At 47.4% G+C, this 15,497-nt stretch overlaps 1 protein-coding gene across 1 annotated transcript in view; it reads left to right on the forward strand.

The window, feature by feature from the left end:
* Nucleotides 1-298: 298 nt before the first annotated feature.
* Nucleotides 299-15,497, forward strand: part of MAPKAPK2 (MAPK activated protein kinase 2) — a 112,323-nt gene continuing 97,124 nt past the window's right edge. Inside the window, exon 1 of the mRNA XM_075335709.1 lies at nt 299-797. Coding sequence (XP_075191824.1) covers nt 594-797 — 204 coding nt within the window. The 5' untranslated portion in view covers nt 299-593. The remainder of the gene's footprint in view (nt 798-15,497) is intronic.

Consider the following 15,497-nt stretch of genomic DNA (forward strand, 5'->3'; position numbering starts at 1 on the left):
GGGGGTCTCCAAAAGCAACATAGCGTCCGCTATCTAATCCAGATAATTTTGTGTTTGGAGCCATGCGTGTGCTGCCAAACACTGAGAATCGGCATCCATCTCCAGGCACTGGTAACCAGTGCACACCACTGTCCATCACTCTGGGATTTTCAGACGCCAGAGACTCGTGTCCAATAATAGCCATAATTTACAGTCGCTTCACCACTGCGTCCCCGCCTCTAAGGTGGCCGCTTTAAGAAAAGTAGTCGCCCTTTTAAGAGCGGCGGCCGAAGTCGAACGCGAGGCTGTGACGTCACAGTGGAAGTGATCCGGCGTTGGAACGTTCCAAAGAGAAGTCGGTGCGGAGCGGCTTGTGGTGCTCTCGGTCCAGTCTGTGGCGAGGAGGATCAGGGGGCCCTTCCCCCACTCGTTTGTAAGGTCCCAGGTCATTGTCGGGGCCGCGCCTTGTCTCCTCGTACGATCTACATGTACCGATCGTTGTGTTAGGCGGCCGCCAGATACGGGCCGGCGTGCGGGACGTGTAATCTCCGGCAGCACTGGTGGAAGGTGACAGCTATACCGTGTTCTGTGGTGGTAGAGCGCACGGAGCCAACATGATGAATCCCGGGCACCCCTTCCTCAACCCCCCGCAACCTCAGCCGCAGCAGCCGGCGCCACAGTATAAGTCTGCGCTACCCATAAAGAAGAACGCCATCACAGATGACTACAAGGTCACCAACCAGGTGCTGGGACTGGGCATCAACGGCAAAGTGCTGGAGATCTTCAGCAAGAAAACCGGGGAGAAGTTTGCTCTGAAGGTAACTGGAGGTGGGGCAGGTCCTGGTGACAATGGGGAGCAGATGGCATGTGGTCATCACTCCGGGATGTCAGATAGTGCTGGTCGTGGGCAGTGTACTTCTGCCCCGTACCCAAGACCTGGGCCGGCAACTGGTGGTGTGTGACATCTAGATCTATGGTGGAGCAAGACCTGTCAGTGGTGGTGCAATCCAGGATCCGGATCAACCACAGGCATAGGCCGGCATCTGGTGCCAGTGTGTGACATCTAGATCCGTGGTGGAGCAAGACCTGGGGTGAGATCCAGATTCAAGGGGAACTGGGGTCAGTGGATGTGGCAGCAGGGTGAGATCCAGATCAAGGGGGAACTGGGGTCAGTGGATGTGGTGGCAGCAGGGTGAGATCCAGATCAAGGGGAACTGGGGTCAGTGGATGTGGCAGCAGGGTGAGATCCAGATCAAGGGGGAACTGGGGTCAGTGGATGTGGTGGCAGCAGGGTGAGATCCAGATCAAGGGGAACTGGGGTCAGTGGATGTGGTGCTAGGGGTGAGCTCCAGATTCTAGGGGAATCGGGGGTCACTGAATATGGTGCCAGGGGTGAAATCCACTTTCAAGGGGATCTGGGGTCAGTGGATTTGGTGCCAGGGGTGAGATCCAGATTCAAGGGGAACTGGGGTCAGTGGATGTGGTGCCAGGGGTGAGATCCAGATACAAGGGGAACTGGGGTCAGTGGATGTGGTGCCAGGGGTGAGATCCAGATTCAAGGGGATCTGGGGTCAGTGGATGTGGTGCCAGGGGTGAGATCCAGATACAAGGGGAACTGGGGTCAGTGGATGTGGTGCCAGGGGTGAGATCCAGATACAAGGGGAACTGAGGTCAGTGGATGTGGTGCCAGGGGTGAGATCCAGATACAAGGGGAACTGGGGTCAGTGGATGTGGTGCCAGGGGTGAGATCCAGATTCAAGGGGATCTGGGGTCAGTGGATGTGGTGCCAGGGGTGAGATCCAGATTGAAGGGGAACTGGGGTCAGTGGATGTGGTAGCAGGGGTGAGATCCAGTTTTAAGAGAAACTGGAATCAGTGGATGTGGTGGCAAGGGTGAGATCCAGATGGTTGGTGTCTTTGGTGTTATGTAACATTACAGAATTACTGGGTCTGTAGACTGTGATCTGTCTTGGGAGTAGCAGCTCATGAGTGACAGGGGGTCTGGACCGGTTCTGCTACTGTATTTGGAGACGTCTATGAAACTCAGCCTGAGCACAAACACTTCTGGGTCTCTGACCCCTCAGCCATGTATGAGGCTGACGAGTTTGGGTTGGGAGACTCACCGATAGTCCGTGCATTGTGGACTGTACTTGGCCCAAGCTTCCCAGACGTCTGCTTGAGCCCTTAATGGCAGCGGCTGTTCCTGTCTGGCCGGCCTGGGTCCATTGGGGGCAGGTATTTGTTGTAGTGACACCTCCACATTGGTGAGGGGATCCTACTGACCCAGGAGCTTTTGGTGGATATTGAACCTGATGATTAATTGCTGTGGCCTGTACCTAATGGTGACCATCTCCAGACGTTGGTCTCTGGGCCTCTTGGCTCCTGGCCTGGGCTAGCATGTGCTGCTGGCAGGAGCTTGGGGTGGAAGGGGCGTTTGCACAGTTTTATAAGTTCTGAAGTTTCCTCTTTACAGAAAAAATGTCCGTTCCAATGATGTAAGGAACAGGAAGTCATTGTGTAGGGCTGTGCTCCCTGGAGAGGTGGTGGGGACAGCTGCATTCTTCACCAGTATGGGGTGGTGATAGAAGTATCAGAGCTCCACCAGTGACTGACGGGTGCAGCCAGTGCCTGACAGCTGCCCGCCCAATCCGTGTGTGTGCGGACGGAGGCAGTGCCAGGGACACCTGTCAGATATGGGAGCACGTGAAGCCCTGAGCCTGGCCGCCGGCTGACTGTTGCCTTATTTAGCCTGTAATAGTAAGACAAGATGGAGGCTGTCCCTAGTACTGTGCTGCCTGCATGGACTCTGCAAGCCGTCATGTCTGTGGAGTGGACGGGTCACTACATGTGAAGGGATAGATTCCTTGGTGGTTTTACCTCTTGTCTAGACGGGGCCGGTCACTCTCTAACATGAGTGATCACCAACCTGTATCTGCGGTTATCCATCAACCATGGCCGGATTACCTGCAAGCTTTTATTGCTGCCGATCACGGAGGGATTTGCTGTAGATAAAATAGTCACCTCCTTGCTGGGTAGTGAAGTGATTACCTGCAGACTTGGATATGTCAGTATTGTGGTCAGCGCGGGGTGTAATCTGATTGTAGGGAATTCCTGATTTGTTTGGAGTGAGAATCTGTCACCACTCCATATTTATTGCCAGCTGGGTGTTAGGCCCTGTGCCCACGGGACCCTACCTGCGGATTTTGCCATGGAAAACCTGCGGATTTTCTAGATAAATCTGCAGGTTTTAGCTAGTACAGACACTCCCCATGTTACCCTATGGGACGTGCTGGGTTCATGGTGCAGTATGTGCGGCTGTGGATGTCCCGCAGCCGCACGTAACTGCATGTCAATTATTCATACGGAAATATCTGCGGAAATCCCGCTCCTCCACTATGGAGTTAGAGGCCGGGACCTCTGCAGGTAAGTCGCAAGAATGTCCGCAGGTTTCCCCCAGCTATTTCGCTGGAATGGATAGCTGCGGTTTCCGGGGAGCAGCTGTGGAAAAACTGCTGATATATTCGCAGGTACATAGTCCTGTTCGCACATAGCCTTACGGTTCTTCTATGTTCCTATAAGGGCTAAGCCACACGGCGAGAAAAACAGTGCGAGTGGAGTGCGATAAAACATCGCATTCCCCTCGGACCAATTCTAGCCTGTGTGTCAGCACACATGGGCGATTATTTTCTCAGCCCTAATCGGACTGAGAAAACAATCGCAGCATGCTGCGATTGTAAGCTGAGTCTCTTTCTCTCGCACCCATTCAAGTGAATGGGGCGAGAGAAAAATCGCACTGCACTCGCGGTACACCGGTGTACTGCTAGTGCAGTGCGAGAATGGCAATAGCCGGCTATGCAGGAGAGAGGGAGAGAAATCCCCCCCTCCCCTCCTGAGTGCCGGCCCGCCCCCCGCAGCTGAGGTCTGCTCGCACGAATGGACCTCAGTTGCAAGGACACAGACATGACACTCGGCTCTGCTGTACTGCCAGCACGAGCCGAGTCTCATGCAAGTGGATCGCAGTAGTGCCCGTGTGGCCCCAGCCTAAGGCTGCTTTCACACATCCGGCTTGATCTCTGCGGCTCAATCCGGCTGTGCAAGCTATGCAATGGATGCGGTGAACACACCGCATCCTTTGCATAAGTTTTTCCTTTGCGGCCAGTCTGGTTTTTGCCGCTTGCGGCATGCTACTGAGCATGCGCAGTGGCAAAAACCACATGCGGCGGCCGGATGCGGTTATTGCCGCATCCGGCCGCCATAGGCATGCATTGAAAAATGTGCCGCATCGGCCGAATGCAGCGCGATGCGGTTTTTTTTGCTGCACGAAAAAACGTGCCAGGCAACGTTCCATCCGGCCGCCGCATCGGCTAAATCTGCCGCATGCGGCAAAAACCGGACGGAACGCAAGGCCATGCGGCACAATGCGGCACTAATTAAAGTCTATGCAGGAAAATCGCAACCGGCAGCAAAAAAAAAACGGTTGCGATTTTCCTGCAAAGTGCCGGATTGTGCCGCATTGCAGAAACCGGAGGTGTGAAAGCAGCCTAAAGGTGACTGTTCGGACAGGGGCTTTGTGCAGTGACGCACCTTCAGCTTGGGACACCACCTTCAGCTTGGGACACCACCTTCAGCTTGGGACACCACCTTCAGCTTGGGACACCACCATTTTTAATTCCTAAATCTCTAGGAGGAACAACACAATGTAAAGGTATAACAGAAGATCTGTTATTTCAGAAGGCAGGGCCTCTTCGTGTGCCGTGTATCTGTGAGATGCGGTTCCAGAACATGTGCTTGGCTGCCGCTGCTTTCCTGGCTTTACACATCGGCCCCCATGGCGTCTTCATTCACAAATGGCGTTGTCCTGATGGAGAACATCATTCAAATAGTCTGGGGGCCAAAGATGGTGTGCAGTTAAGTACTTCTTTCCCAATTTTAAGTGTCTGAGGATTCCTGCTGTATATCTCAAACACCTCAGCTACTCCTACCATACAGTTTGGTCCAGAAATATTTGGACAGTGACACAATTTTCGCGAGTTGGGCTCTGCATGCCACCACATTGGATTTGAAATGAAATCTCTGCAACAGAATTCAAGTGCAGATTGTAACGTTTAATTTGAAGGTTTGAACAAAAATATCTGATAGAAATTGTAGGAATTGTACACATTTCTTTACAAACACTCCACATTTTAGGAGGTCAAAAGTAATTGGACAAATAAACCAAACGCAAACAAAATATTTTTATTTTCAATATTTTGTTGCGAATCCTTTGGAGGCAATCACTGCCTTAAGTCTGGAACCCATGGACATCACTAAACGCTGGGTTTCCTCCTTCTTAATGCTTTGCCAGGCCTTTACAGCCGCAGCCTTCAGGTCTTGCTTGTTTGTGGGTCTTTCCGTCTTAAGTCTGGATTTGAGCAAGTGAAATGCATGCTCAATTGGGTTAAGATCTGGTGATTGACTTGGCCATTGCAGAATGTTCCACTTTTTTGCACTCATGAACTCCTGGGTAGCTTTGGCTGTATGCTTGCGGTCATTGTCCATCTGTACTATGAAGCGCCGTCCGATCAACTTTGCGGCATTTGGCTGAATCTGGGCTGAAAGTATATCCCGGTACACTTCAGAATTCATCCGGCTACTGTTGTCTGCTGTTATGTCATCAATAAACACAAGTGACCCAGTGCCATTGAAAGCCATGCATGCCCATGCCATCACGTTGCCTCCACCATGTTTTACAGAGGATGTGGTGTGCCTTGGATCATGTGCCGTTCCCTTTCTTCTCCAAACTTTTTTCTTCCCATCATTCTGGTACAGGTTGATCTTTGTCTCATCTGTCCATAGAATATTTTTCCAGAACTGAGCTGGCTTCATGAGGTGTTTTTCAGCAAATTTAACTCTGGCCTGTCAATTTTTGGAATTGATGAATGGTTTGCATCTAGATGTGAACCCTTTGTATTTACTTTCATGGAGTCTTCTCTTTACTGTTGACTTAGAGACAGATACACCTACTTCACTGAGAGTGTTCTGGACTTCATTTGATGTTGTGAACGGGTTCTTCTTCACCAAAGAAAGTATGCGGCGATCATCCACCACTGTTGTCATCCGTGGACGCCCAGGCCTTTTTGAGTTCCCAAGCTCACCAGTCAATTCCTTTTCTCTCAGAATGTACCCGACTGTTGATTTTGCTACTCCAAGCATGTCTGCTATCTCTCTGATGGATTTTTTCTTTTTTTTCAGCCTCAGGATGTTCTGCTTCACCTCAATTGAGAGTTCCTTAGACCGCATGTTGTCTGGTCACAGCAACAACTTCCAAATGCAAAACCACACACCTGTAATCAACCCCAGACCTTTTAACTACTTCATTGATTACAGGTTAACGACGGAGATGCCTTCAGAGTTAATTGCAGCCCTTAGAGTCCCTTGTCCAATTACTTTTGGTCCCTTGAGAAAGAGGAGGCTATGCATTACAGAGCTATGATTCTTAAACCCTTTCTCCGATTTGGATGTGAAAACTCTCATATTGCAGCTGGGAGTGTGCACTTTCAGCCCATATTATATATATATAATTGTATTTCTGAACATGTTTTTGTAAACAGCTAAAATAACAAAACTTGTGTCACTGTCCAAATATTTCTGGACCTAACTGTATATATTTTGAAAGGGAGTCTGTCATTTTTTTTCTTTGGAAGTAGTGGGATGGCTTTGCCTAATAAAATGTATGTATTCTACTCTTTTGGTGATTCAGTGTGTTTAGTCTTGAGACGTGTAGCATAGAAGCTGCATCATATCAGGTATACAGCGCATGAGGCTGGGTCACTGCACCTTGACTGTGGTTTTGTGTGTGTGTGTCTACACGCTGCTAAAAGAAAAGACACGATGGTTATTGGGGACTATATTTTATTAATTTTTTAAAAGCTTAAGAACCTTATAGGCAGATAGATGTTAATTAGCCAACGTCCTGTTGATTGACATCAGTCTCCCCTTAGTTAGGCAATGGGGAGCCGGCTGTGAGGGTGACATCGGCCGTCACACCCGCATAAGCAGAGCGGAAAAGAAGCCGCTGCTCTGAGGCCTTTTTCATACATCCATGGCTCCGGTACGTGGGATGTCAGTTTTTACATGTATCAGAGGCACGGGCACACACTCATTAAAATCAATTTGTCTGCGCACATGTCCGTGTTTGAACATTGACTGTCTGTCCATATGCTCCACAATCCACACAGCGACATGTCGGTTTTCTGCTGGCAGCACAGGTGTCACACGGACCGCACATTGATGTGATCCGTGTGACATCAGTGTGACACGTACCCGAGGAAACACAGGTCACATCAAAACAAAGGTTTGTTTTATACTTGCCTCTCTCTGGCGCTGCTGTCTCCGCATCTGCTGTTGCTTCCGGACCCGCTCATTATGCTTCTTGAATATTCACTGTACTGACCACAGACCCGGAAGTAACAGCAGCGCTGAGAACAGGTAAGTATACAAGATCATGCTGTTTGTATGCTATCTGCATGTCACAGGGACAGCACACACAACACACACATGGACAGACGCTCCTTCACCACGGATTGTGCAAAACGTTCGTGTTTTGCATGGACGTGTGAAGGCCTGAAGCTGCAGGAGACCATAGGAAAAAATGGTCCCAGATAACCTCTTTTTAAGGACAAACCAACATAATGCATCAAAGGTCAAGGGAAACCCAAGTCTTGAAATCGTCCTGAAAGAGTATAACATTGAGATTGTGTGGCTCCATTTTTACCTTAATTTAATCACATCTCAAATTATGACTCCCTATTGTGTATGGCCCCTACGTTCCTATATGCACTCTTGACATTAAAAGTATACTGTTCATGGGACAGTGGATGGCATCCTTGTTGATCAGCACTCAAACCTGGATCTGGTTATCGGTGACCTCCTATCCAGGCTGTGGTGCTTCTTGGTGGCATTGAATGTACTGATACCTTACGTCCTAGAGGTTTTCAATTTAGTTCAGGTTTGGGTTACTGGAGGGCCAGTCATGACATCAATGCCTTCATCATCCAGGGACTGTCTATACGCCATCACCACATGAGGCTAGGCAGTGTCCGCCACCAAGATGAATTCTGGGTCTCCTGCAGCAGTGTGAGGTCTGCCTACAGCTAGGAGGATTTTCTCCTCACCGAACAGCGGTCAGGGTCCTGCTGGCTATCACATGGAGGTTTGTACCACCCTTGCCTAACTGGTCATGGCACATAATGTCATAGGCAGCATACCAGTCACTGCAGCACCTCCAGATTCATGTGTCACATGTGCTCAGTGTGAACCTGCTCTGAACTGTGAAGAGAACAGGTTGCCAATGGTGGACCTCCCATTTTTGGTGTGCTCCCAAGAATGCCAGTCAAGCTGTGCTGTGAGTGCAGTTCCCACTAGATCACATCAGGCCCTCATGGAATCGATTTTTGGCTGGGCAGAAGGCTGCACATGAGTAGTCTCTAGAGGTCATTTTGTAAGGCTTCTCTGGTAATCCCCCACCCCCCCCACCCCCTTGCGGAAGAGCAGATACCTGGGTTAATGCCCTACTACAGCACTGTCCAGTGTTCCAGTGGAGGGGGGTGTATGATGCGGCCTTCAGGGGCCTGTTGTATACAGATAAATATACATGTTTGTATATACACATGTGTACATATATGTATCACTGAATTTGAGCATGGTCCTGTAATAGGATGCCACTATGGCAATAAGACTGATCATTCTTTCCTCCTGAATATTTGCACGATCATGGTGGAAGTGTCAGGGATTGACAGTATGGACACGCTCAGACGAGCGTATCAGTCCGTGTGCCATGGATCGTACATGGACCCATTAGGCTATGTGTCCACGGTAGAATGTACCTGCGGATTTTTCTGCCTGAAAATCCGCGACTTTCGCGGCAAATCCGCACCCGCGGATTTGCCGCGGATTTTGATGCAGATTTTTTTTTTTTCTTTTTTCCCCATTCAAAACCAAAAATCCGCACCAAATCTGCACCAAACAATTGACATGCTGCAGATTTTTCCGGATCAAAATCCGCGGCAAATCCGCAGCGGAAAAATCCGCAGCATGGACACAGCATTTCCAAAATGCCATTGAAATGGCTTGGAAGTGCCGCTGCTGCAGATTTTCGGGAAATCCGTGGCAAAATCCGCGGTAAATCCGCAGCGTGGGCACATAGCCTTATAGCGAGTTCATAGCATGGACTGGTTTGGTCAGTTTTTACCAATCAGAATAATGAATGCAGTCTAAAGGCCGCTCTTGCACATGTCTGCAATTCACATGGACCCGCACACAAAGAAGGTCACTTCCGCAGTTTGCAGGCATGACTGGTCCAATTTCTAATACTGCTTTCCAGCCCTGGGATCACACAGTACTGAGCCGGATAGTGCTCCAACTAAATCACTGCAGAGCTCCCAGCCTTTGGCAGCTGCATCTGCATGAAACGTCACCTGGAGCTTGTTGGCTTTGCTCTCCATCGCTGAGCAGACACGTGTAAGCCTTGGATTACCAAGCACAACTTCAAGCATTGGATGGAAGTGGTGTCTGATGGACTAGTCTCGGCTGGTGAGTTCCAGGAGAACGGCATCTGTCTGACTTCATTGTTCCAAGTGTGAGGTTTTAATGGAGGGATGATACTTGGGGGTGTATTTTCAGAGGTTGTTCCAGGCCCATTCTTTTCTACTGAATCATATCTTAATGATTCCGCATACCATACATTTTGGAAAACTTCATGCTTCTGTGGGAACTGTTTGGGGAAAGCCCTTTTCTGTTTCATTTTGCCCCAGTGCACAATGCAAGATCAATAAAGGCGTGGTTGGGTGGGTTTGGTGAGGAAGACTTTGCCCTGACCTCACCTCATAAAACACGTCTGAGGTGACCTAGTATGGAGGCGAGGACTTGGCTCTGGGCTCTTCTGGATGAATGGGCAAAAGTTCTCACAGACGCTCCAAAATCTTCGTATTCCCAGAAAAGAGGAAGCTGTTAGAGGAGACCAATGGTTCTGGTGTTAGTATGGCAATTGTTCCTGGAAAAGTTAAGTACCTAACACTGTCCAGTCTCTACGCCATGCCAGCTTGTGTGGAGCAGGTACCAGTAATGGTTCGCAGTGCTTGACTGTGGATTTTTTTCCTTACTGTGGTCTGCTCTTTGTACCGTATATCCTTCTGTGATGTCAGTCCTGGCTGTCTTCTACCTTCCCCCTCCCTTTTCTTTCCTTTGTTGTGTCTGAAGTGCATAATAAAGAAAAAATGCTGAAAATTTCCAGTTCGGTTTTATTCTTGTATAGTTTAGTAATGATTTACGGTTTCCTGCAGTTTTGCTTTTTTTCTTTGACACAAGAATGGTTCATATCGCTCAGTCCAGGAAAATGTGGTATTTTAATGGAGCTACCAGATTATCCATATTTGTGATGGAGTGAACCTGCAGATTCAACAGTGCAAATGCCAAATGCAGGTCGCATGGTTAGTCTCCAGTAAGTGTGAGTGTGTGTGTGTTTGCAACATTTTCCAGAGATGTATCCTTTACTGGGCTTCTTGCTGTAGTTTTGATACAATCACTGTTTTCTCTGCAGATCTAGCAGTGCAGAAATGCTGAGCTGTGTATAACTTCGCCCACATCACTAATTGGGTATCTTTCTATATACTCTATGTATAGGCAGAAAGTTGCCAGAGTATATAGAAAGATACCCAATTAGTGATGTGGGCGAAGTTATACACAGCTCAGCATTTCTGAGCACTGCTGGATCTGCAGAGAAAACAGTGATTGTATCAAAACTACAGTAAGAAGCCCAGTAAAGGATACATCCTTGGAAAATGTTACACACACACACACACACACACACACACACACACACACACACACACGCAACTTTCTGCCTATGCATAGCCAATCAGTGGTGTGTGTGTTATGGTTGGACTACGTGGCAGAAGACTGTGTAGTCTTCTAATAAGAGCTTTTATGAACACTCCAATAATAAGCTGTCACATTGCTGGAATCAGGATCTCTGCCCCTATGTCATTCTGCTCTCAGATTAGGTAGCACAAACCTGGTGACAGATTCCCATTAAATTCTTGATGTTTGTGGAAACCTGGCGCTTTTAAGAGATGCCCAAAAAACTGAAAATATGTGCAGAAAGTCATTTTTCTATAGAAATGCATATGGTCATTCTTTTGAGGTTTGTGGAGTCCACATGAAAATAAAGTACATGTTGTCATTGCAGTAAAACAAGTAATGGATGCCTTTAAAAAAACAAATATTTATTTAATGGGAGGCAAACTTTAAGTGTCATAAATGTTGTTAAAAGGCAATCTATCTCCAGGTTTTTGCCACCTAATCTGAGAACAGCCTAATATAGAGACAGAGACCCTGATTCCAGCGATGTCACTTACTGGGCTTCTTAGTGTAGTGCTGATAAAATCCCTGTTTAATCATCAGTGATTATCAGTACAGGACTACTTGGCGTGCTGCCCGGTAGTCCAGCATAGTCATGAGCTCTGAATAACTGCTAGATCTGCAGCAGAAAAAACATTGATTTTTATCAAAATAACAGCTCAGTAAGTGAATCGGGGTCTCTGTCTACATTATGCTGGTCTCAGATGGGGAAGCAAAAACCTGGTGACTGATTCCCTTTAAGAAAACCGATTTTAGAATGAATGTAGTTTTCCCCAATTAAAGAATTAAAGGGATCTGTCATGAGAGTTTTTCTACCTTATCAGAGATCCGCATAATGTAAGGGCAGAGACCCTGATTCCAATGATGTGTCCCTTAGTTTACTGTGTGCAGCAGTTAAGACTAAGTTTTTAGATGTAGCAGAGCTCAGAGAGCTAACACCACAGCTTTATATGCACATTTACTATTGACAGTGAGCCGATTATCAGAGGAGGGGGCGTTGTCTGACATCAAGCTGTAGTCCTGGCAATGATCACTCAGTGATAAAACCTTTGTGTAAGTAAACGGCACACAGCCTAATAAGTGACACATTGCTGAAATTGTCTGATGACAAATTACCTCTAATGCCATGTCCTTACATAATCCTACATTCTTCAAAGACCTACATGGTATTGACTTCAAACCAGCTGTCTACGATCTGATCCTGCCCCCTACTTACTAATACACATTTGGTAGATTAGTAAGAAGGATGAGGAATCTGGCTGGGTTGTAATATGGATGCTGGATCACACGGTTTTCCAAAGTTGCTTTTTGTCATTTTGAACATGGTAGACAGATTCAGATTGGTAACAATAATCTAATTTTTTTCTAATGGCCTAATTCTAGACTTTCCCTTTAAATGTTGGCTTCTCTGAGGCGAGGAGTAGCGTGTGCTTGGTGGTGTGTACAGTGCATGAAGCATCTAATTATAATCTCTTAAGTACAAGGTGCATTATCTTGTGGACATACCAGACCGGGCAGGTTCCTAGAGGCTCACCCTGCTCCTATGGAAAGTAATTGCAGGAAATACTCAGTTACATAATCTGGAATACTCTTCCTTGTCCGAGAGGAGCAGGAGGCGAGAGGGTTAACCGGTCTAACGCTGTCTGTTTGCCAAGGTGTTGGTTCAGAGCCCAAATTGTGCCTCTTTGTTCTGTGAGACTGGCTCAGGGCAACTTGTGATTAATTGTTGCCAGGAACATGCAGTGAAGATTAATGTGGCCACGTGAGGCATTAAAGGGAACCTGTCAGGTCATTCTACCACCCTAATCCACAACGATGCCATAGTAGATGACCTCCAGTCACTCGGTTCATGCCCAGGTCTGTTTTCATCAGGCAGCCCGAGCCATAAAGTCACAAAATGCTGTGTGAGAAGCCAATTGGGCGTTCACTGTCCGGTGTCCCGCCTGCCCCTATAGTATTCATTACCATCACCCTACTCCCCCGCCACTGTAGTCGCCATAATACCGCTCTATAAAGCGACTGTCAACCTAAATGTCAGTCAGTGTTTTACTAAAATATTATATGTAGCAACATAAAGTATAAAGTAATGAATCCAACCCTAAGTAATGAATCCAACCCTATTCCGCAATGTGGCAGGGGCATGAAGTAAACTCTGAGGTGTGCGTCGTTGTAGTGGCATACCATGACTTTTGGCTGTACGTGTCCGTATAACCGAATCGAAATGGTTGCATAATCTTAATCTTCTGCATATAAGTTACCACTTCTGGAACCCCACCTGCCACACAGAGAAGGGGTTAGCTTCCAAACTTGAGACCTCTATGTAGAGGATAGTTTCCCAATAGCTGGGGGTTCAACTGCTGGGACTCTAACGGGGGTGTACGGATGGAACAAGGGCTCCTAGGCCGACCCCAAGACCGGGCCCCTGTGCTGTAACTTATCTTGAAGGTAAACTTGATGGTAGTCAGGTTGGAGCCTCCAACGTGGCCCTATCTCCTGTCCAAGCCCTGATACTATTTCCCCACTTCCACCCCCACCCAGGGAGTGGGCCGGAAACCCAGTTACTAAAACCCCACATATAATCAGATTAGGGTAAATGAAGACTTGTGCACATTGCACTGAAACACAAAGGAGGGACAGACTGTGAACTGGGGATTAACGCAAAAGGGGTTGGCAATAAATACACAACTGGAGGACTCGCACACCATGCTGATGATCACCATGCAACTGGATAACTTCAGAAACCAGGAATCAGAAAGCGATATCTGGCAAACGGTCCTAGAATTCAGAACCTTATAAAGGCTAGAGATGGTGATCAGCAGCCTGAGCTCCCAGCAGATGATCACAGGCCAGCAGAAATTAACTCCCGCTGTACTAGAGAGCAGTGAAACCAGAACCAGTCATCGCCCATGATGGGCTGTCTAACTAAAGAATCCCAGGCAGTTTGTCTGACTCTGCAGTGTGAACAGAGTCTGACACTGCTATGACATCCACCAAGTTCAATGCACCACACGACAGACCCCCACTGATCCCGGTGGCGTGTGATCAGTCATGCGCACTGCACTCCATATTCACTCTTATGGCAGTGCCGATGAGTAGCCTAATTCTGTGCTCTATCTCCTACGGTCCCATAAGTATGTATGGAGCGGCAGTGCACATAATTGACCGCCGGTTCTCAGGATTGATGGGGGCCATCAGTCATGCTCCCGGCAATTAGGGGATAAGTGCCTATCTTATGGATGGGGGATACGTTCTAAACTTGAGGGGAAACCCCCCCCTTAAAGTATTGATGTGTGTTTGTAAAACCCACATCTAATTATCTGGTGTATGGGGAATCCTGACTCTGATGTGTCTAGATAGCAGGGGTGTCTGACATGTTAGTGATGGCTGAGCGGCGTGGGCGGTTATATGATAGCTGATGATGGCCTCTACTGAAGCCTTGGGCACCCCCAGCTGTTTCCTTATGACCCGATCAGGCCTGTAGTTACTCGGGGTGATTGTCTGCTGGACATTTTACTGTTCTAGTAAGACTTTCTGACAAGGAGTTATACAGGTGGCTGGGGAGGCCTTCAGTGACGAATATTCTGTAGCAGTCGGGATGACCCGGAGTCAGGTGACAGCCTTGCCTGCCAGCGCCGTGTGCGTTTCAGTGACATCAATGGCCTGTGCTGCTCCCTCTGTCACCATGTTGATGGGACACATGAGATCGTGTTACTGTACATTCATTACATCGCTCATTTGTTTGGCCTCCATCACAAGGTTTTGTCTTATTTTTATCGCCATGTTTCCTAATTTCCCCTCCCCGATTCTCTGGTATTTTTATAGCTGGTTCTTGCGCAATAAACAGAATTGTCTGTCTTCACCTTGCTGTCATGTGGTGAAGTCGAGGAGTTTCCCTCAATGAACGCTTGAAGATCAGTTAAGGGTTTTTCTAGAGGAAGTTTGTTGGTAAGAACTGTAATGTCATGATTCTCGCACCTCATCCGCTCCACCCCTCACAGCTATTCCGTGCCTGGGAACGTGATTGAAAAATTTAAAGTGTAACAATCACTTTAATTTTTATTTCATAAATCAATAGTGCACATGAGAATAAGCAACTTTGTAATATATCTTATCAGGGAATATATCTTCTGAGGGAAAATCTACACATGTGGTCAAAATTGTTGGTACCCCTCGTTTAATAAAAGAAAAACCCACAATGGTCACAGAAATAACTTGAATCTGACAAAAGTAATAATAAATAAAATCTATGAAAATGAACAAATGAAAGTCAGACATTGCTTTTCAACCATGCTTCCACAGAATTTAAAAAAAACCCCAAAACAATTCATGATATGGGCCTGGACAGAAATGAAAATGTGACAAAAGGGACATGTTAAATCAAAGTGTGTCCACAAATTAGTATCACAGGTGTCTACAATCTTGTAATCAGTCAGTGGGCCTGTATATAGGGCTACAGATAATCACTGTGCTGTTTTAGTGACCTGGTATGTACTACTCAACATGGACCAGAGGCAGAGGAAGCGAAGGAAAGAGTTGTCTCAGGAGATTAGAAAGAAAAATATAGACAAACATGTGAAAGGTAAGGGCTACTGCGCACATAACTACTGAAATTTCAGCAGCGAA

This window comes from Anomaloglossus baeobatrachus, chromosome 2 (genome assembly GCF_048569485.1).
Source record: "Anomaloglossus baeobatrachus isolate aAnoBae1 chromosome 2, aAnoBae1.hap1, whole genome shotgun sequence".
Lineage (NCBI taxonomy): Eukaryota > Metazoa > Chordata > Amphibia > Anura > Aromobatidae > Anomaloglossus > Anomaloglossus baeobatrachus.